Consider the following 20,884-nt stretch of genomic DNA (forward strand, 5'->3'; position numbering starts at 1 on the left):
TACTGGGACTGGATTTGTACACAAAGAAATTCTAGTACCACCTTGGGCAGGCTTACAGAGGATTTTTTGAGGTTTAAAGATTGCCCTAGACGGGAACTGTACCTTGATGCAATTGGAAAACCCTTTGATAGGGCCTTGTACTTCAGGTTCAGAGTGGGAACCCTTCCACTTAATTCTTTTACCGCAAGATGGAAATCCCACATGGAAATGTCTGAGTTATGCCCAGCTTGTTTTGCCAAACCGGAATCATTGGCACATTTCATGTTCGAGTGCAGCGAGTACGCAACTCCAAGGAGGGTCTGGCTCAAAAACCTATGCCGCCAGTTGGGGACTAGGAGCCATGACGTGGCAATTAGGATACTCATATCCGATAGTAGTGTACCCTATGCTTGTGCCCTAGCCAAATTTCTATCATGGGCTTGGGCTATCCGAGCCAAAAGGCTAAAACTAACTGTTTAATTCTATTTTTATAAAATCTCTTAACTGAATGAACTGCCGTTTTCTCTTGATTAAGAAATCTGTAAAAATTCAATCAATTAATTGGCTAGTTTATGATTGTACAAACATTATTACTGAAACTACTGTCTTTTTTAAATGTTTTGTACACAGACAAAAATCTTTTTAATCTATTACTGTTTTTACTTGTAATATCTGATCTACTGAGCTGCTTTTATGATAATTGTTTTATCAAAATAAAGCTTTTTGACTTTACCTGTAGCATTCCCTGCAGCCTCAGAAGCAGCTTGCTGTCTGAGGGGTTCAAGAGAGGAACAGTCTAACTGAGCCTGCCTCAAGTCTGCCCTTGAAGGTCTCCCTGTCCCAAGAAACTCAACCTGGTCAGGTTCAAGCTCTTCTGGGACAGTTCCCTCAGAGGTCTCAAAATCAGCTTCCTGTGAAGGCTGATCTTCACTTGTAGGCAGGGGGGAAGGCACTGCCTTTACCCTACTGCTCTTTCTCTTGGGTGGCACTTGGTCCATTGTTCCAGGATCCAAGGCCTGTTCAGTGAGGCACTTTTTGGCCTGTGACCTGGTCACAGCAAGGACATGTGATGATATACCTAACATCTCAGCATGAGTCCTGTACTCCATTTCTGACCATAGTGAGTATTCAAGTTCATTGCCCAACAGACATTCAACGGGGAGATCTGCACTTACCACAACTCTTTTGAGGCCAGTTACCCCTCCCCAGGAGAAATTAACAACTGCCACACTATGTGTAGTGGTGACATTGCTAGCATTGGTCACCAGGTAATTATCACTCAGTACAATTTGTCCAGGGTCGACAAAGTCAGGTGACACCATAGTGACACTGGCACATGTGTCCCTGTATGCATGAGCCACTTTTTCATTTATTAAAGGTGTTTGTCTGTACTTGCCCGGAGTATTGGGACTCACAGTAGAGGACATAGCCATGTCCACATCACAGACAAGAACAGCCTGAGTTGGTATTGGACCTGTCTTTATCCTTGGGGATACTGCTGCCACCAGTGGATCTAATCCACTTAACTTTTGCTCTCTTGCAAGAGCAAGTTTAGCTTGGGCTAGGGCAAGCTCTTCCTTCTCTATTCTGAGTTGGACCTCCCTCATCCTAGCCTCATGCTCTATCCTCTGAGGGGAAGTCGTTCCTCTCTGAGAATGTCTAGAGGTATTGGAGTGGATAGAGTCACCTGAGTGAGATCTTTCCCTGTTATATCTCTGGTTAAGTCTAGTAATAGGTCTGTTTTGGGCTAGCCCATCTACAGCCCCATGTATGCTTAGGTTAGCCTGGCTAAGTCTCCTAACTTGGACCTGGCTGCCTTCCTCTCCCTCAGACTGTTCCCCAACCTCATCCTCCTCATCATCTATGATAGGGGCGGGTCAGTGACATCATCTGAAGATGGAAGGACCTCATCTGCATTCCCTGTAGGGCCTGTACCTGAGGCTTTCAGAGCTTCAGACTCTAAGAACTCTAGGAGTTGCTGAAGGGTAGGGTTAGCCCCTTGTTGCAGCTTTCTTGGGGTACACAAGTGCCCCAGTTCTTTAAAACTGAGGATAGAAAATCTGGAGGGTGCCCTGGGAGGGTCACTCACCACAGGCAGAGGTCCACTGGACTCACCTGTGCCAGACATTGCTCTAGTGAGGTGAAAGTGATGCACTTACCTACACTGAGTGTTTTCCTACTGAACCTCTCTAGGAGTTGTAGTCAGGGTGTGTTAGGCCCTTTGCTCTACAACAACTAAGTTCAGTAGAACATAAGTATTCTAAATCTTGTTTTATATGTACCTATAGGTACCTGTGTGATCTTTCAAATGATATTGCAAAGATTACAATTGGTAAAACAACAGAAGCTCAAATCCCACCGCTGCACACCAATGTGAGAAGTTGGCCTGGTATATGATGTTCACTATTCTATGAGCACCTTGCACCAGTCCAACAACCCTTATGGTGATGGTTGTAAAGTCAACCTTATAGACCAGCTATCCTAGGGGTACCATGGACAGAGCAGTCTCAGGCTAAACTCAAGAGGGCATGTGAAGCCAGCTGTTTTACCATATGTAACCCCTTTAATACCAAATGAAAGGACACCACACAGGATATATATAAAATATAGATGGTGATTTATTACTAAACAAACCCTCCGAACTCTTTATAAGGTCAGAGGCAAAAACACAATACAAGGTATTAAATTAAAATACAATAAGTTGCACAAAATACAGTAGGGCCCTAGGGGAACGCTAAACCATATACTAAAATAGTGGTATAAGGACCACCACACGGAAAGTGAATAGGCCTAGGGCATCGCTGGGGCTACGCTGAGCTACCAAGAGTTAGGAAGCAGGAGGCCCACAGGAAGCGTGTGCAGTGTCTAAAGACACAATTGGGTTACCGTAGAGAATGAATGGGAACGTACAAGTTGGAAACTAGTTCTTTTAGGGTACTTCTAGATATAAGGTTAGATTGAAACCTAGACACTTGGATAGTTAATACCCACAGGAGCACCGGAGTACTCGCGTTACCTCACCCACAGGAAACGGGTGCATAGGTGTCAAAGTGTGTCAGGTTTCTTCGTCGAATCCTAGGGAGCCTGGAGAAAAGATGCTGCAGGCGACCAGGAGAGAAGTGTCCGGGTGGATCCAAGGGTGGATCGAAGATGAAGAGGATCTGAAAGCTGAGGGGATATAGTCTGGGTCACTAGCCAGTGACCAGGAAGGAATCAGGAAGGAACCAGGCGATGTCTCGAAGCAAACAGGTGCTGCTGGGAAGCTTGTCTCTGCAGCCACGTGGACCAGGAGGCGTCGACGACGACTAGGAGTCAGGCACGGACTGTCCCACGAAGTCTATCGCTGTCGGCGGTGTCAGCTTCAGGATTGGAGTCAACAAGCCTTGGCAAAGGCAACCCAAGCAGGAAACGAAGTTGGCTCCTTACTCAGACCAGCAAGATCTGAGGGGCTGCTTCTTTTGAGGGAAGCAAGGCCCAGTCTGGGGCAACCAGACCAGCGGAGTAGATTCAAAGGATCGTCGCCAAGATGGCCACTAGCCAATGGGCAAGTGACCGGGCAGACGCGTCGAGCAGAAGGGCCCCACGCAGAACTCGTGGAGTGTGCAGGGCTGATCTTCGGTGCAGATGATGCTGGGGCTTCTCAATCCCCAATGCACAGCTTCGAGGGTGCCTCGGGTGCTGCACAATTAGGAGGTCGCAGACTTTTCAAGACGGCCGGTCCCACGTCTCTCGTCGCCTCCACGGGTCTCAGCTCTGCTGGGACTGTGGATCGGGCTGTTGGATGTCTAGCAGTCCGGTTCTTGTAAGGCTCAGTGCTCGGGCTCCGGCAGGAGCGTCGATAAAGCAAGTCGTTGATCGCTAGGTTGGTGCCTGCTTGTGCAGGGTGGTCACTCCTTGACCACAAGGGAGACTCTTCAGTCGTCTTCTTGCAAAGTAGATCTGTGAAGGTCCAGAGTTTCGTTTCAGAGTTTCAGTCAGGATAATCTAAAGTCTTGGGACTCAGCTCCTACCTATATACCAAATCTAGGGGCTGGATTACCTACTAGGTCCCTCCTATGGGTGGGACCAGGGAAGGGGGTGGTTACACCCCTTTCCCTTTGTCCAGTTTCGCGCCAGAGCTGGGGCTGGAGTGCCCCAGCACCGGTTTGAACTGGACTATGCATGGGACACCTTGTGTGCCCCAGGCAGTGTCTCCTTTCTTTCAGCCCTCCCTGCCCTAATACACAAAAACCTGTCTGGGGTGGTGCTAGCACCTCCCAAGACAGGAAACCTATTGTCCAAGCCTCCCTCGCTGGAAGGACTCCCAGCAGCAGGAGGTCAGACTTTTGTCTGTGGCAGCAGCATTCATTTTGTGATGCTGAGGCTCTGGTTAACTTTAACCGGGAATAGTAGGAACAACATGTCTTCTCCCTCTAGAAGGGTGGAATGCTACCCCCGTTGCCAGAACTGGCGAGAGGGTAGTATTCCAAATCGTATGACACCTTACTCGACATGTTTTGATAAAGCCAAACCAGAGTTAGCATTTAACCGCGAGGTTCATAATGCACTTAAGAGTATATGGTATGGCAATATCCTAGAACAGCTATAAGGACATGGTTCCGAAAGCTGCAGACAGGTTCAGCTCATGCTAGAGCACCATCTCACTTAAAACCAAGGATTGTTAAGGCCTGCCATAGAAGTGACTTATAGGTATATATGTGTCTAGATATAAGGTTAGATATAGGAATACTATATCTAAGCAAGGGGTGATTACACCACCTTGCCCCAGCTGAGTGATCAGTCAGTTGTGTCAATTTGGATGGCCAGCCAGGGGTGGTAAAAGATATGCTGCAGCCCCTGGTAGGCCTTGGATGCACCTATGCCCTGGGTACCTATAGTACACTGTACAGGGGCTCATAAGGTGATCCAGTATCCAATTGGTAATGCACCTAAAGTACATTGTAGTGAGTTTAGAGAGAGTGCAGCTAGGCTGTGGGTCTGATTAGCAGGCCCACAGCCACATTAAGTCGAAAACCAGTGAAGCAAAAAGCAAAAAGTGGGGTGACCATAGGAAAGCAGACCCTACTCTCCTACAAAGTCTATTCAATGTCAAAAATGTTTAAATAAAGTTTCACGCTTCGAAGTTGCTGAAAAAGTCTTTTCTAGTCGGAGCGGAAAACTTTCTTCCGAACCCAGTAGCGGAAAAAAACAATCTGAAGATGGAGTCGATGACCATGCGCAGTATTGTCCAAGGGAGGAGTCACCTATCTCGTGACTACAAAGACTTCTTCCAAGAAGACAACAACCTGCAATCATACGAGTCCAACACCAGGTGGCGATCTATTGCAAAAGTGTACAATCTGCAGCTCATATGCCTCGAACCAAAGGTTTAGAGTCTTTGCTAGATATTCTTTTTAGTTGTAGAGGCATAACTGAGTCAAGAATGTTCAAGATGGAAGTGTTGTAGTGATCAGTGAGAAAGTTGACGTCTGCCATGTCCACTTGGGGGGAGCGATGGGCAGGGGCAAGGTGGGGGGGGGGGTGGGATCAGGAAATGGTTACTGAAGACAGTCAGGGCATTAGGGTTAGGTTCCACAGACTTCTTTTCCATTGTTTAGGTTTCTGTAGTTTGGGACTTTTTTTAACTCGCTGCCTTGGTGATGATCACAAGGGGCAATAGATTCAAGTTTGAATGTTGTTCTTTTTCGCAATGATTAAGACAAGGTTTCACCCTTGATGCGAGTATGGGTGTCACAGATTTGGAACAGCTTGAGGTATGACAAAAAGGTTTTGAAGCTGTTCACAGCATGGTCATTCACATAATTTGAGTGTAGGTTGTAGTTTCCCAGGAAGATCTGGATAGCTTACTGATCAGTGTTGGTTGAAATTATTTCTATGATTTGTTCAAGGAAAGGTGGTAGTCTCCCAGGGAATGGTAGACTGCATGAAGTTTGCCAACGGGTCCGTTGTTACTAGCAATATTGATGCCTAGTTATTTGTAAGAGGGAAGAGTAGCGGTATTTGACTGTTTCATGACAATAGTGTTACAGAAGATGCAGGCTACCCCATCAACTGGTCTGTTTGCTCTCTCTAGCCTAATGATACTGTGACTACAGGGACCTAGGAGGTCTAGTATAGAAGCAGAGGCATCATTAAGCCATGTTTCTGTGAGTATAAGGAGGTCCAACTCATGAGTGAAAATGTGGTCAGAAGTATTTGGTGGATGCCTAACAGCGCATCTTCAGTTGAGGAGCATGCATTTAAGATGAGCAGAGGCATTAGTTAATGTAGACTATGTTAATGCACTTAAGATTGTCTTCGTTAATGGCTCTGGAATTATGCGTAGATTCTGTATGTGGATTAGCAGTAATAGTTTGGATTTGGGCCTCAATATCAGTTTCAGAATTTTTTGAGGGGTTATAGGAGATGAGGACGGCTTGAATGTCACAGTCAGTAAGTTGCTCAGTCAGTCTGAAAGGCTGAGGGGGCATTCAGGAAGGGTATGGTTTTCAAAATTAGAAGAAAATGGTGAGGGAGTTGAGAGGGTGGCCTAGAGCGGAAATTTGCTGATTGTGCATTGGTATCCGTAGGGATTAAGGGGAACCTATTGGGCCTTTGAATGCCCACCAGCTCTGCTGCAGTAGATGTGAGGCTCCGTAGATCTTCCTTGAGTTGATGAAGGTTAAGTGGGATCTCATCTAGTCTGGATTCCAGAGAGGAGTGGAAAGGTGTGGTCTTGGTGGAAGGGCGTAGGCCGGTAGATGAAGGGAGGGCAACAGTAGTGGTTAAGAAATTTTGCTGGGCAAGGAGTTCAATCAATCAATCAATCAAAAACATTTATAAAGCGCGCTACTCACCCGGAGGGTCTCAAGGCGCTTGGGGAGGGGGGGTCCGCTACTGCTCGAACAGCCAGGTCTTGAGCTGCTTCCTGAAGGAGAGATGGTGTTGGGTGCGGCGGTGGTGGATCGGGAGGGAGTTCCAAATCTTGGCGGCCAGGTAGGAGAAGGACCTTTCTCCTTTTGTGGCTCTTTGGATGCGGGGGACGGCGGCGAGGGCGTGGCTGGTCGATCGAAGCTGGCGGGTAGGAGTGTAGAAGTTGAGGCGGCTGTTGAGGTATCTTGTGCCTTGGTTGTGTAGGGCTTTGTGTGCGTGGGTGAGGAGACGGAAGGTGATTCTCTTGTTGACCGGCAGCCAGTGCAGGTCTCTCAGGTGTCCGGAGATGTGGCTGTGTCGGGGGATGTCGAGGATGAGTCTTGCTGAGGCGTTCTGGATCCGCTGGAGTCTCTTCTGGAGCTTGGCAGTGGTTCCGGCGTAGAGGGCGTTGCCGTACTCCAGTCGGCTGGTGACGAGGGCCTGGGTGACCGTCTTCCTGGTCTCGGTGGGGATCCACCGGAAGATCTTACGTGATTCAGAATGCACTGGGACAGGAACAGACTAATTTGCATGTAGCCAGGTTCTGAGCTGGTATGGTGCAGTGAGATAAATAACGGTGATGGATCAAGCCCTGATCTTTGGACTGGGTAAGAGTGGTCTGCTTAATTCAGACACTCTGTTCATCACCACCCCCTTTTCTGAATCGGAAGATCTTACGTAGCATGCGTAGGATGTTGAAGCATGACGAGTAGACGGTGTTGACTTGTCTGGTCATGGAGAGGGAGGAGTCCAGGATGAAGCCCAGGTTGCGTGCATGGCCTGTCGGTTTGGGTGCGCTGCCCAGGGCGGGGGCCACCAGGAGTCGTCCCAGGCGGAGGGTGAGGATCCCAGGATGAGAACTTCCGTCTTGTTCAGTTTCAGGCGGCTGGTCATCATCCACTCGGCTACGTCTGTCATCCCTTCGTGTAGGTTGGCTCTGGCGTTGGCGGGGTCGTTGGTGAGGCAGAGGATCAGCTGAGTGTCGTCGACGTAGGAGATGATGTTGAGGTTGGGTTGGCGTGCGATGGCTGCGAGGGGGCTCAGGTAGACGCTGAAGAGGGTGGGGCTGAGCGATGATCCCTGTGGTACGCCGCAGACGACTTCGGTGGCTTCTGATCTGAACCGGGGAAGGCGGACTCTCTGTGTCCTTCCGGCGAGGAAGGAGATGATCCACTCCAGTGCCTTCTCCTGGATTTCGACGTTGCTGAGGTGCTGCACTAGGGTGCGGTGGCAGACCGTGTTGAACGCGGCGGAGAGGTCCAGGAGGATGAGGGCCGCTGTTTCTCCGTTGTCGAGCAGGGCTCGGATGTCATCGGTGGCTGCGATGAGGGCGGTCTCGGTGCTGTGGTTGGCCCGGAAGCCAGACTGTGAGAGGTCGAGGGATCCATTTGTTTCGAGGAAGGTGGCCAGCTGTTTGTTGACGGTCTTCTCGATGACTTTAACAGGAAACGGGAGGAGCGAGATGGGGCGGTAGTTTTTGAGTTCGGTGGGGTCCGCTGATGGTTTCTTCAGTAGGGCGCTGAGTTCGGTGTGCTTCCAGCTCTCCAGGAAGGTCGCTGTGTCAAAGGAGGTTTTGATGATGTCCCGCAGGTGGGGAGCGATGACAGCGTCGGCCTTGTTGAAGACGTGGTGAGGGCAGGGGTCGGGTGGGGATCCGGAGTGGATGGAGTTCATTGTACGGATAGTGTCTTCGGTGGTAATCGGGGTCCAGGCGCGGATGGAGGTGGTGGGGGGCGTTGGTGCGGTCGTGGGGAGCATTGGTTGTGTGCTGAAGCTGTTGTGTATGTCTGCGATCTTGTTGTGGAAGTAGGAGGCGAGGGAGTTGCAGAGGTCTTGCGATGGTGTGATGTCGTTGTTTCCGGCGTTGGGGTTGGAGAGCTCTTTAATGATGTTGAAGAGTTCCTTGCTGTTGTGTGCGTTGTTGTCCAGTCGTTCCTTGAATGTAGTTTTCTTGGTGGCGTGGATCAGTTGATGGTGTTTTCGAGTGGCGAGCTTGAGGGTGGTCATGTGGTCTGGTGTTGGGTCTCTGAGCCAGGCTCTCTCGAGGGCTTGGCAGTTCTTCTTGGAGCTCTTGAGTTCGTTGGTGAACCATGGTGCTTTCTTACTGCCGGGTCTGCTAGGCGGGGTCCTCAGTGGGGCGAGGTCGTCAGCGCAGGTGCTGATCCACTTCGTGAGGTTGTCGGCGGCCTGGCTGGAGTTCGCTGAGCTGGTGGGAGGGTGCTGGCTCAGGGATGCGGCGAGCTGGTTGGCGGTGATCTTGTTCCAGCTTCTGCGTGCAACCTGTTGCTGGTGATGGTGGATCGTGGTTCTTCTGAAACTGAAGTGGACGCAGCTGTGGTCCATCCAGTGGAGTCCGGTGGCGTGCCAGAAGGCGATGTCCTTGCTGGATGAGAAGACGGCGTCGAGTGTGTGTCCGGCCTAGTGGGTGGGGGTGGTCACCAGCTGCTTGAGACCGAGGTTGGCGAGGTTTTCCAGCAGGGTGGTGGTGTTGCGGTCGTTGTTGTTCTCCAGCTGGAAGTTGAGGTCCCCGAGGAGGATGTAGTCAGCGGAGGGGAGGGCGTGCAGGCTGATGAAGTCGGCGATGTCTTCACTGAATTGTGTGCGTGGTCCCGGGGGTCTGTAGATGAGGTTGCCTCTGAGGGTGGTCTTGGGGTCGGTGTGGATCTGGAAGTGCAGGTGTTCGGCGGTTGTGAGGGTGTCGTCGGTGTTGGTTGTGATGCGAATGGTGTTCCTGTGGATGATGGCGATGCCTCCTCCGGTCTGATTGCCGCGGTCCCTCCGGGTGATCTTGTATATGTCCGGGATGGCGATGGCGATGTCGGGCGCTGAGGAGGCGTTCATCCAGGTTTCCGTGAGGAAGGCGACGTCTGGAGATGTGGTGTCGAGGAGGTTCCAGAGTTCGATGGCGTGTCTGTGGACGGAGCGAGTGTTGAGCAGGATGCACTTCAGGTGGTTGCTGCTGGTGCTCGGCTTGGTGGGTGATCGTGTAGTGCAGGTCCGGATGCAGGTGAACTTGCAGGAGTGGCAGCTGAAGGGTCCGTGGGTGCGTCTCGGGGTGGCTCAGTAGCATCCCGGGATCCGACCGGTGTTGAGTGCGTTGAATTCGGTGGAGTCGTAGGTCCGGCGAGTGGGCTGGCGTCTGCGGGGTCCAGGGGTCCTGGCACTGGGCACGGTCCAGGCGCAGACGGGCTTACCTTTGACGCGCCTTCGGCGCACCAGCTGCGCGTCAACGCTGCGCGTGCGCACGGTTGCCATTTATGGCGAAGTGCGAGGGAGGGAGGAGCAGCTGGGAGCGGGGAGGGCACAGAAAGAAAAGGGGGCGTGTCCGATCTCTCGGCGGCGGGGAGCGGGGCGGGAGGGCACAGGGGGCAACAACGGGGAAATACAGCACAGGGGGGCACAAATAAGAGAGATAAAGGGGCAAAAATGCCTAAATTAGGCTACAAGGCAACAGAAAAATACTCAGCACGCACAGACTGCAGGAGACCACGCCGAGCGACGGCAGGGGGCGTGGTCAGCAGGCAGGCTCAGCGAGGCAGGCGAGGAGCACATGCTACAGCTGGTGGCCGTGCGGCGCGGGGGTGTCCTAAGAATAGGTCATACTCACCTGCGCCGCACGGTCGCCATTTATGGCCAAGTGCGAGGGAGGGAGGAGCAGCTGGTAGGCAGGAGCGGGGAGGGCACAGAAAGAAAAGGGGGAGTGTCCGATCTCTCGGCGGCGGGAAACGGGGAGTGGGGCGAGAGGGCACTGGGGGCAACAACGGGGAAATACAGCACAGGGGGGCACAAATAAGAGAGAAAAAGGGGCAAAAATGCCTAAATTAGGCTACAAGGCAACAGAAAAACACTCAGCACACAGACTGCAGGAGACCACGCCGAGCGACGGCAGGGGGCGTGGTCAGCAGGCAGCAGGCAGGCTCAGCGAGGCAGGCGGGGAGCACACGCTACAGCTGGTGGCCGTGCGGCGCAGGGGTGTCCTAAGAATAGGTCACACTCACCTGCGCCGCACGGTCGCCATTTATGGCCAAGTGCGAGGGAGGGAGGAGCAGCTGGGAGCGGGGAGGGCACAGAAAGAAAAGGGGGCGTGTCCGATCTCTCGGCGGCGGGGAGCGCGGCGGGAGGGCACATGGGGAAACAACGGGGAAATACAGCACAGGGGGGCACAAATATGAGAGAAAAAGGGGCAAAAATGCCTAAATTAGGCTACAAGGCAACAGAAAAATACTCGGCGCACACAGACTGCAGGAGACCATGCCGAGCGATGTCAGGGGGCGTGGTCAGCAGGCAGGCTCAGCGAGGCAGGCGGGGAGCACACGCTACAGCTGGTGGCCGTGCGGCGCGGGGGTGTCCTAAGAATAGGTCACCAGCAGAGAATCCGTATGTGTGGACTTAGATGGTAGCAGGGTAAGGAAGGGGTTTGAGCGCTGAGCGGGCATCATAAGAGACGCAATGTTAGCGGTGTTAGGGGACTCTGATTCCAAAGGGGTGTTTCCCGGTATTATTGAGGCAAAGCAAGGAACATAGGGTACTTGATTGCGCTAGTCTTTTAGCGAAGATGAGATCCCTTGTAATAGTCCCTTTATTAGAGCTGAAATATGGGTCGGAGATAAGAGTTTCTGGGTGAGATTTGAAGAACCTATGTTTAAGTCTTTTAGAGGTATTCTTAGTAAAATTCGGAGGTTACTTAATTATGTAGGCATTATATCATGTTGGTTCTAGTTTAATATCTATTACTCTAGGCCCATTACGTCCCATATTGCGCAAAGAGATAGGTTAACTAGGGAGGAGGGTTCCAGAAAGGAACCATGGCGTACTTCGGTTAAAGTTTTTTTCTGTGAAAAGTGAACAGTGTTCGTATTCTTTCCAATTTATTTTTTCTTCTTTTACTCTTTCCTTTCCATTTTTAACGTGTTATTGTTGCAAAGTCATCCGGTGCCCTGGGCACCCCCCAACTTTTTGCTGACTGGAACTGGTGGTAACTGACTCTGACTGTCCCTGGGCTCTGTTTAACCAGGCCCAGGGCCAGTGCCAAGCCAAAAGGAACACATTAGAACACAGTTAAGACACCCCACCTACACTAGGGTACACTTTAGTATGGTGGGGTACCCCTGTAGTTGGCATGACCTACCACCTAAGCCCCTAGTATGTAATAGGGCAGGGGATTGAAACTACCTAGAAGTCTCCAGTATCCTGGGGCATGGCAGTTTAGAGGCCAGCAGATTCTCTGCACCAGCATGTGTGCAGTGCTGAACCCTGAGGTCAGTTTAAAAGCTGCACTGGTGGCCAGGACAGTTTTTAAACCTTAAATTGTGCCCAAACTCGACTTTCTGGGTAGGGGCCCTTAAAAATTAAAAACCTACCATGTTTTTGCATATTAGGAACCCCCAGGGTCACCCCTAGGTATTCCAGGGGTGGGGGGTCAGTTATCTATAAGGAGCGCCTTTATAAAATGAGTTTTAGAAGCCTGGGTAAAGTGAAATTTTACATTTCACTCCCCACATTGTCTTAAAGAGGTGCTTAATTTCGACTTTGCTGCTGGAAAAATTAGGTAAGGGTGATCTGCAATATTTCTGCAGATTCAGAACCCCTGAAGTCTCCCCTAGTTGCACAGGGGGTGGGGGTCCGGTAGAAATTAGGGAAATACTTATAAAATATGGTTTTATAAGCCCTGGTGCAACAAAAGTGGCCCAAGTCATTTTCCCCATTGCAAACCCCATGGCTCATAGGTTAACATGGTAGTAAGTGATTGATTAATAAATATTGATAGGAGAGGACTAGTCGGACCATTCAAAGACTTCCCAGAATGGTCGTATTAAATCCAACGATATTATATTGTTGAATTTCTCCTAAAGTGTACATACAACAAGTTATGAGACTTTCTTGTTTGTAAGTCCAAATTCAGCCTTTCAGTGGTCTGCCCTGATTGGTCAGAGTTAAGTGGATTAGCCAGGCTGCTGGGCGGACAGAGATCTGTTCTATAAGAATGCCAGGCCAGGAGGTGGCGTCGTAAACTACGCTATTCAAAGGCAAGAGGGGAGGCCTGGGTTTTAGTCCACTTTGACAGTAGTGACCCAGAGTCAGGACTAGGCTTAAGAAAGGAATTTACAGATGTTACTGGGATGGTCCATAGAAATGAGATATCCCAGGGGGTGTGTTTAGCCAGCTCTTACCTCCTTGCTGGAAAATCAGCCATTATGGATTTGGAAGGATGATGCACTCTGGGACAAACTAAATGCCACACTCCACCGGATGTGGTCATAACTAGGAGGAGTTGCCCTGCTCTCATTGGTCAGCAGTGACCTGGTGCTTGACACAGAGAATTTTGAATAAGTATCTGAGAGGGGCAGAGCCCTGCAGATCTGCTGCTTGAAACTGAATAAAGCAAGAAGTGCCCTGCTGCGAAGCTTGCTGTGCAAAGATTTCTAAGGCTTGACCTCTGAAGACTGCACCAAGTAAAACTGCAGCCCTGTGGATTACCTTGCTGCCAAAGGACTAAGAGTGGACTCCCTGCAAGCTACAGGCTAACAGAGCTCACCTGGACAGCCCCACAAAGAATTCCAAGCCTGGAGTACAGTGGATTTGTTAGGGTTTTGTTCAAGTGGATTGCAGCATTGAAGTTTCACACTTTCAAGGACCCTGTTGGAGATTCCAGAACCTTGGATTGTGTGTTGGATACTTTGGGACCCACAAGCAGAACGCCAGGAAGGTGTTCTAACTGGACCCCGCTTGCTGAAGAAGGCAGCCCACTACAGTGGTGAGAATTCTTCAGAACAATGTATAAAGGTGTGTCCCTGACAGAGAAAACGAAATGACTTAAAGGGGCACTGTTGGTTTCTAAGCACTAGAAAGTGACTAATCTTTAAAAATTCATATCTCTGGTTCCCTACAGTGGATTATTTTCGTTTTGGTGTCATTTAAAAGATAGAAGTATTACCTATTTTTATAAATTGGTGTTGGATTTTTATTTTGTGTGGTGTCTTAATTATTTACTGAATTGGTGTTTTTAAATGCTTTACATACCTGTCTTTGAAGTTAAGCCTGTCTGCTCGCAGCCACGTTACCAAGGGTTGAGCAAAGGAATACTTTTCTAAGACCTATGCTGAGTCCTATCATGTGCTAGTGGCCTTATTGCCAGTGGCAGACCTACATTTGCCCCTGACAATAACCCACTCTCCAACAGTTATATTTTGTCTTCCTTTTTTCCATCCTTTCTTAACCTCTGACTTTTTTTTCCTATTTCTTGTTTCTTCTCTTTTTCCATCCCGCTTCTTCTTACTGCCTTCCTACTGCCTTCCTACTCCCTTTATCCACCTTTTCCCATCTTTCCTTTTAGGTCTCGCCTGTCGATGCGCATGCGCATCGAGCAAGCGAGACTATTGCGAGTTATCCACTCTTTATCCACACTGCAAGGAATCGTGGCGATTCCTTGCAGTGCCCGTGACTTTTAAGGTCAATGCGCATGCGCATTGAGCTTATGCGCATGCGCATTGACCTTAAAAGCGCGTGCGCGTGCACGTCCGTCTCCTAACAACACACACACACCCTCTCCCCCGCTCCGCCCCCTCCCGCCGTGTCGCATTTCTCTTTCTCCTCCCCCTCCCCTCTCTTCCTTCCGTCTAACGCCGTGTCGCACCTCTCCCCTCTCCGCCCCCTCCCCGCTCCGCCCCCTCCCCTTCCCTCCGTGTCGCATTTCTCCTCTCCCCTCTCCGCCCCCTCCCCTGCCCGCCGTGTTATTTGTTTATTTTACCCGCCGTGTCTCTGCTGCTTCCCCCTGTCCTGTCTCTCCTCCTCTCTCTCTCTATACCCTCCCCCTCCTCCCCACCACTCCCATCAAGTCCCTCTGGCCCTTCCCTCCTCCCCGGACCCCTCCTCCCCTGCCCCCTCCACCCTTTCTTGTTCGGATTTGAGGTTGAACTGCGTTTGCTCACGCATTTTTTGCTGTTTGCTTTTTGCTTTACTATGAGGTAAAGCACAGGGCTGAGTTGGTTTCTAAAGTCTCCTGCCACATTGCCGCCTCCTCCCCTCCCTGCAAGTGCATTTGTACTGGTAGATTCTAGCGCCTGGTTTATCTCGGAACTCTAACTAAAGCGCTTGGCTGCTTAGTACATTTCCTGGAATCGAGACGCAGTTTTGCAAGGTACTGCGATTTATTACTGTCCCCTTTTATCATTAGTTTTCCCAGTTAACGCTTTCCTGGTTGTGGAAGCACAATTTTAGTGTGGACACTTGGGGCTCCAAACTGCAGCTTTTGAACAATGCACAGGACAGTGGTGCCAAAAACCGACCGATGCAGACGCGCGTCCTCCTTTCTGAGTTGCAGCTGCTTCTCCAGGTCGTTGGCGCCCATAATGTTCAACTCATCTAATCCACGCGCCCCCATTAGCTCGTGTCCTCTCACCTGTCTCGTTTTCTCCACGCTCACTTCTCATAGCGCATCATTTCACTCTACAGTCTCCGTGTGCTTGCATACTCAGCCCTGCCACTCTCCCTTTGGTCTTGCTCTTGTCAATTTTCTCCCCTTCCCTCCTTCTCCCCAGCCCGTTTCACATCGACACATCACTCTTGCTATAAATTACGCTCGTGCCCTGTCCCTTCCACTGCATTCCGCTCCTGAAGCTCTGTTTTGAGTATTATTAATTGTAATATTTATAGCGCTTAGAAACAACTGCAGTTTAGTCCGAAACACTATTATAAACTCAAGTTCTCTGACCCGCCCTCCCTCTTTCACTCTTGGTCTTTTGCCCTCTCTTTACTCTCCCCCCTTCCTCTCCCCCTTCTTTCCGTACTATCATCTAGTAAAGCCCAGTCTGACTCGTTACACATGATTTACAAATGGTGATTGGGAAATTAGCTGAATACCGCATGTATCACTGTTTTAACACGGCATGATCAAACGAGTGACTGACTCGAGCTGTGGTAGATAACCAGAGATCAATCACCCCAACCCCCCCCCTTATTGGAGGCACCTAGAGAGGGTCTTCCTAGACAAGGTTCAATAACAGAGACCCAGGAGCCTCACAGGTATGTTGATCTAAAGTTCAAACAATGGCAGTTATAATTTCCTCAGGCAAATACAAATAATTCCATTTAACGACTTAAAAACTATTCTTTATTGTTCCATAAAATACATTTGCTTATAGCCAGTTGTACAATTGCTTAAAGCCAAAGTGTTTCCTTCTCATGGAACCTCTCCAAGGCTACAGCGAGACACGCATACAATTACTTTCATGGATGTGTCAGTCTCATCGCGCCAGCCATCTGTTCCCCAGCTTGGATCTCCTGGCTACTCCTCCCCTAATTATCCGCACATCAAAGGCTGCTCCCGCCCCCTGCTTCACACAAATGCTACCGAGAGCATTTCCCGCCCGGCCGCTTTTAATTTCATTTCGCAAGCAGTTCCCCCTCCTCCCTCTCCTGACTTTCACATGCACATACCACTGCTTTATAAGCAGGAAATAGAATTCTACAGGAAACAATACTACCGAAGACCATTCGAGGGTGTGAGCTCAATGCCACCGAAGAGTACGTACAATTATTATACTTAAAGTTCAGTCAACTACCCTTGATGCACGGACAACCTTTGAAGAAAATGAAAAGCATGTACCCTCACCCTCACCCTCACTCACCCTCAACCCCTCACCCTCACTCACCCTCAACCCCTCACCCTCACCCTCACTCACCCTCACCCTCACTCACCCTCAACCCCTCACCCTCAACCCCTCACCCTCACTCACCCTCACCCTCACTCACCCTCAACCCCTCACCCTCACTCACCCTCAACCCCTCACCCTCACTCACCCTCAACCCCTCACCCTCACTCACCCTCACTCACCCTCAACCCCTCACCCTCAACCCCTCACCCTCACTCACCCTCACCCTCACTCACCCTCACCCACCCTCACTCACCCTCAACCCCTCACCCTCACTCACCCTCAACCCCTCACCCTCAACCCTCAACCCCTCACTCACCCTCACTCTCACTCACCCTCACTCTCACTCACCCTCACTCACCCTCACCCTCACTCACCCTCAACCCCTCACCCTCACTCACCCTCAACCCCTCACCCTCACCCCCTCACCCTCAACCCCTCACCCTCACTCACCCTCAACCCCTCACTCACCCTCACCCACCCTCACCCTCAACCCCTCACCCTCACTCACCCCCTCACCCTCACTCACCCTCAACCCCTCACCCTCACTCACCCTCAACCCCTCACCCTCACTCACCCTCACCCTCACTCACCCTCAACCCCTCACCCTCACTCACCCTCACTCACCCTCACTCACCCTCAACCCCTCACCCTCACTCACCCTCAACCCCTCACCCTCACTCACCCTCAACCCCTCACTCACCCTCACCCTCAACCCCTCAGCCTCACCCTCACTCACCCTCAACCCCTCACCCTCACTCACCCTCAACCTCATGCTAAAGATTTACAAAAAAACCCATAAACAATTCTAAAAGCACTAACTCTAATGCTGCGAGACCTATTGCATTTCTAATGCTTGTTACCTTTTCTTTCCTGGGGCAGATGGGTAGACCTTATCAAATGAAGCAGGAGAAGAGAAAAGAAAAAAAAAAGCAGTCCTCTTATTTTCCAGGTGGGTACGGCCAGATCCGCCATCTTAAATTAGATCCTCTAGTCTGAGGATGAAGAGGGAAAGCCAAAATGACCGGAATAGTCATTAACAATGACTTGGCCCTTCACTCGAGTCACCTCAATCCTAAAAACCTAGGCAAAACTCCATCCCAGGCAAGTTCAGAGACGCTCCAAGTGATTTACTTTTTAAATGAAATACATGCCCTTTACATTTAGTTGGCATATTTTTTTCTTTGATTCTCTTTTTCTTTTAGCACATGCTATAAAGAAAACCACCAGCTGTTTAAAAACATTTTGTTTAAAGAAGAGAGGGCTATTTTTGAGACCAATACTCTCTGCCACAAAGGTCCACAGAGATCAGACTCACAGTCTACAGTGCTGATCTAAGTGTAGTTGAGACAAGATAAATGAAGTGGCCATGTAGGAATCAATATAGCTTACCTCAACAGCTTTGAACTGCACCTATGCACCTTTACTTAACCTGTGCATCCTATGCCATCTGTGTTACAACTCTGCTCTTTCCTAGTGAGCAGCGCATCTGAGATTACAGCAACCATGTTTTATGAGTGCATTGTCAAAGGTGTGCCTGTGTGAATGCAGGATAAAAATGTTCTTTTGTGATTTAAGTTGAAAGTTGTACCGCTGTAAGAGCAGAGTGAGGCATATGCCAGTATGAATGGTGTGCCTATATGGGGGCAGTAGAGGGGGGTCTCTATATGTTATGTATGTGTGCATGCAGTTTACAAGGACACTCTTACTGGCTTTCGTAATACTTTTAAGGGTTGGCTTTGATTTGTAGAAATGCAGTGCAAGGAATGGGAATACAACAGTGTGTGTATGAGAACAGTAGTATGTTTGCATATGGCAAATGCAGACTATGTCGAAGGAGGTTGAAGAGTGTCGGGGCAGCTGACAGACTGAAATGTCAACCTAGTGAGGGGGGCTGGTTAATTTGCTTTCACTAAGGCCCATGGCATCCTAGCTATGCCGCTGCCTCTGTGATGGCCTGATCTATTCCTGAACAGTGTTTAGGCTTCAATCAACTTTCACATGCAATTGTGTTCCCTGTTAAAAATACGGCCACTCAGGTGCAATACTCCGAGCATTCCAAAGAAGTTGTCGCATGTGCAGTTATCTATATTCTTGCCGGACAGAGGGTGCTTGGTAATATGTGAAGACCAAAAATGTAAATAAAAACAGTTTGCCCTAAATAAAGTACTTCTTATGCAGGACACTGCACAGAAAACATCTGTTATGATAAAACACACAAAATCAGCATATCCTCACCCGCTGGTCTATCGGTGGTAGATTTGCAACTGTTGCAGGTTTCCTTTTATCAGGATTCTGAGCTGGATCGTCACAATCATATTCAACCTCCGGAGTGGATAGGTCTCGGCAGAAAGTGCAGATCCATTCCCCACTGAGTCAAAATTAAAAGAAAAAATATAGGTTAATTTTAATATGTAACATCTTTTCTTAATAAACTACTCGCAATACAACTGTGCGTGACAGAATATCCTCTCTACCAATAGAAACCTTAACGAGACTCCCTCAGATATTTAGCGGATAGACACACCATCGGGGTTTACAAGCAATACATCGTACAATACCGATATGCTCTACAGAAACCGGACTTATTCTTCCGCAAAACATTTCAGCTTTCATTGCAAGTCTGGAGTTAAGCGCAGTAGGACACGTAACGGAATATAGCAGTTAACTGGCATTAACAGTAATGTAGGAATAGCAAATCCACGTTTGTATTTACACACTTTTAGACAGAAAAACCTGACAGAATCCAGGCAGTTTTCTCGGACGACATCCAGGAAAAACTAGAGGGAACCAGTACATAGTGGTCATTTCAACCACATTTACCTGACCAGTATTGCTCCCTACCCACTAGAGGGTTCCTTTTTAGGTCTCGCCTAAGCAGCGCGCATGCTTTGAATAGGGGGGACTGTGAGAAGCTGGCCTGATATATGATGCTCACTAGTTCTAGTGATCACCTTGTAGAACTAGTGAGCATCATATATCATTCCAAACAACCCTTATAGTGATTGGTTGTAAGTCAACCTTATAGACCAGCTATCCTAGTAGCCTGGACAAAAGCAGTCTTTAGGCTAAACTCTGAATGGCATGTGAAGCCAGCTGTTTTACCACATACAACCCCTTGAAAACCAAGTGAAAGGACACCACACAGGTTGTTATGAAAATAAACAGATATTTATTAACTAACATACACCTCTGAACTCTTTATGAGGTCAGAGGGCTAAGCACATGACAATACTAAAAAGGAAATACGAGTTCGCACAATATTTACAAGTGCGCCTTAAGGGCACGACAAACCATATACTCAAAACAATGGAATGCGGGGAAAGAAAGTACTGTAAGGAGATCCAGATGCTGGAGGATCGCTGGGACTACGCTACAAACTAGGTAAGTAAGGAGCAGGAGGCCCACGGGACTCACGTGCAGAGTGGGAACTCTCACACGGGATGCGTACCAACGTCTATGGATCTTACAGTTTAGAAAGTTACGGATTCCGGACGAACCCGGCTGGATGGAGGGAAAACAACAGTGGACCTGGACACTAGGATAGTGTACACAGACTTCAGCACCTAGAAGCTTTAGTTACCTAACCCACAGGCTGCGGGTGCATAGGGCTGAAGTTGCGTCGGGTTTGCTGCGTTGATCCCGGTGATGCCTGAAACAAGGAGTTGCTGGCAGGCAGCCAGATGGAGGAGTCCGGTGGTTCCAAGGATGGAACTGGAAGGAAGAAGTCCTGAAAGGGAAGGGGACAGAGTCTCGGTCACTAGCCAGTGACGGTGCGGGAACCAGATGCTGTCGCCGCAGTCAGGCGAAGGAAGGGTCGCTTCTCTCTGTAGCTGCGCGGACAGGAGCTGCTCTTCACGACCAGGCTGGAGGCACGAGCTGTCCCACGTAGTCTGCTGCTGTCGGCGGTGTCGGATCGTCGATCTGGACAACAGGCCTTGGCTAATGCAAGCCACGCGGTGGAACAAAGATGGCGTCTGGTGCGGACCAGGAGGGTCCGGGGTGCTTCTCGTTCATAGGGAAGCAAGGGCCAATCTGGGGGACCAAACCAGCAGTGTTGGATTCTTCGGGTCGTCGTCTCAGAGGTCACTAGCCAGCCGGCAAGTGACCAGACAACAGGACCAGCAGCAACCAGGCAAAAGGGCCCCACGCAGATTTCGTGGATGCTGGGGGGCTGGTCTTTGGTGCAGGAGCTGCGTCGGTGGGGGGCTTCTCAAAACCCATTGCACTCACTCGAGGATCCCTCGGCGGTCGTGCTGGAAGCGCTGTGCAGGTTTTCTCAAGATGGCCGTCTCCACGTTGCTCGTCGCACCCACGGGTCCCAGCTGTGCTGTGGATGTGGGTAGAGGTCAGAGAGGTCTGGA

At 49.9% G+C, this 20,884-nt stretch overlaps 1 protein-coding gene across 1 annotated transcript in view; it reads right to left on the reverse strand.

The window, feature by feature from the left end:
• The window catches only part of TRIM24 (tripartite motif containing 24), a 1,193,545-nt gene that overhangs the window by 262,319 nt on the left and 910,342 nt on the right, over positions 1–20,884 (reverse strand). The window contains exon 15 of the mRNA XM_086952962.1: positions 18,759–18,891. Within this exon, the coding sequence (XP_086809088.1) occupies positions 18,759–18,891 (133 nt within the window). The remainder of the gene's footprint in view (positions 1–18,758; positions 18,892–20,884) is intronic.

The sequence above is a fragment of the Lissotriton vulgaris genome, chromosome 1_2, assembly GCF_964263255.1.
Source record: "Lissotriton vulgaris chromosome 1_2, aLisVul1.2, whole genome shotgun sequence".
Lineage (NCBI taxonomy): Eukaryota > Metazoa > Chordata > Amphibia > Caudata > Salamandridae > Lissotriton > Lissotriton vulgaris.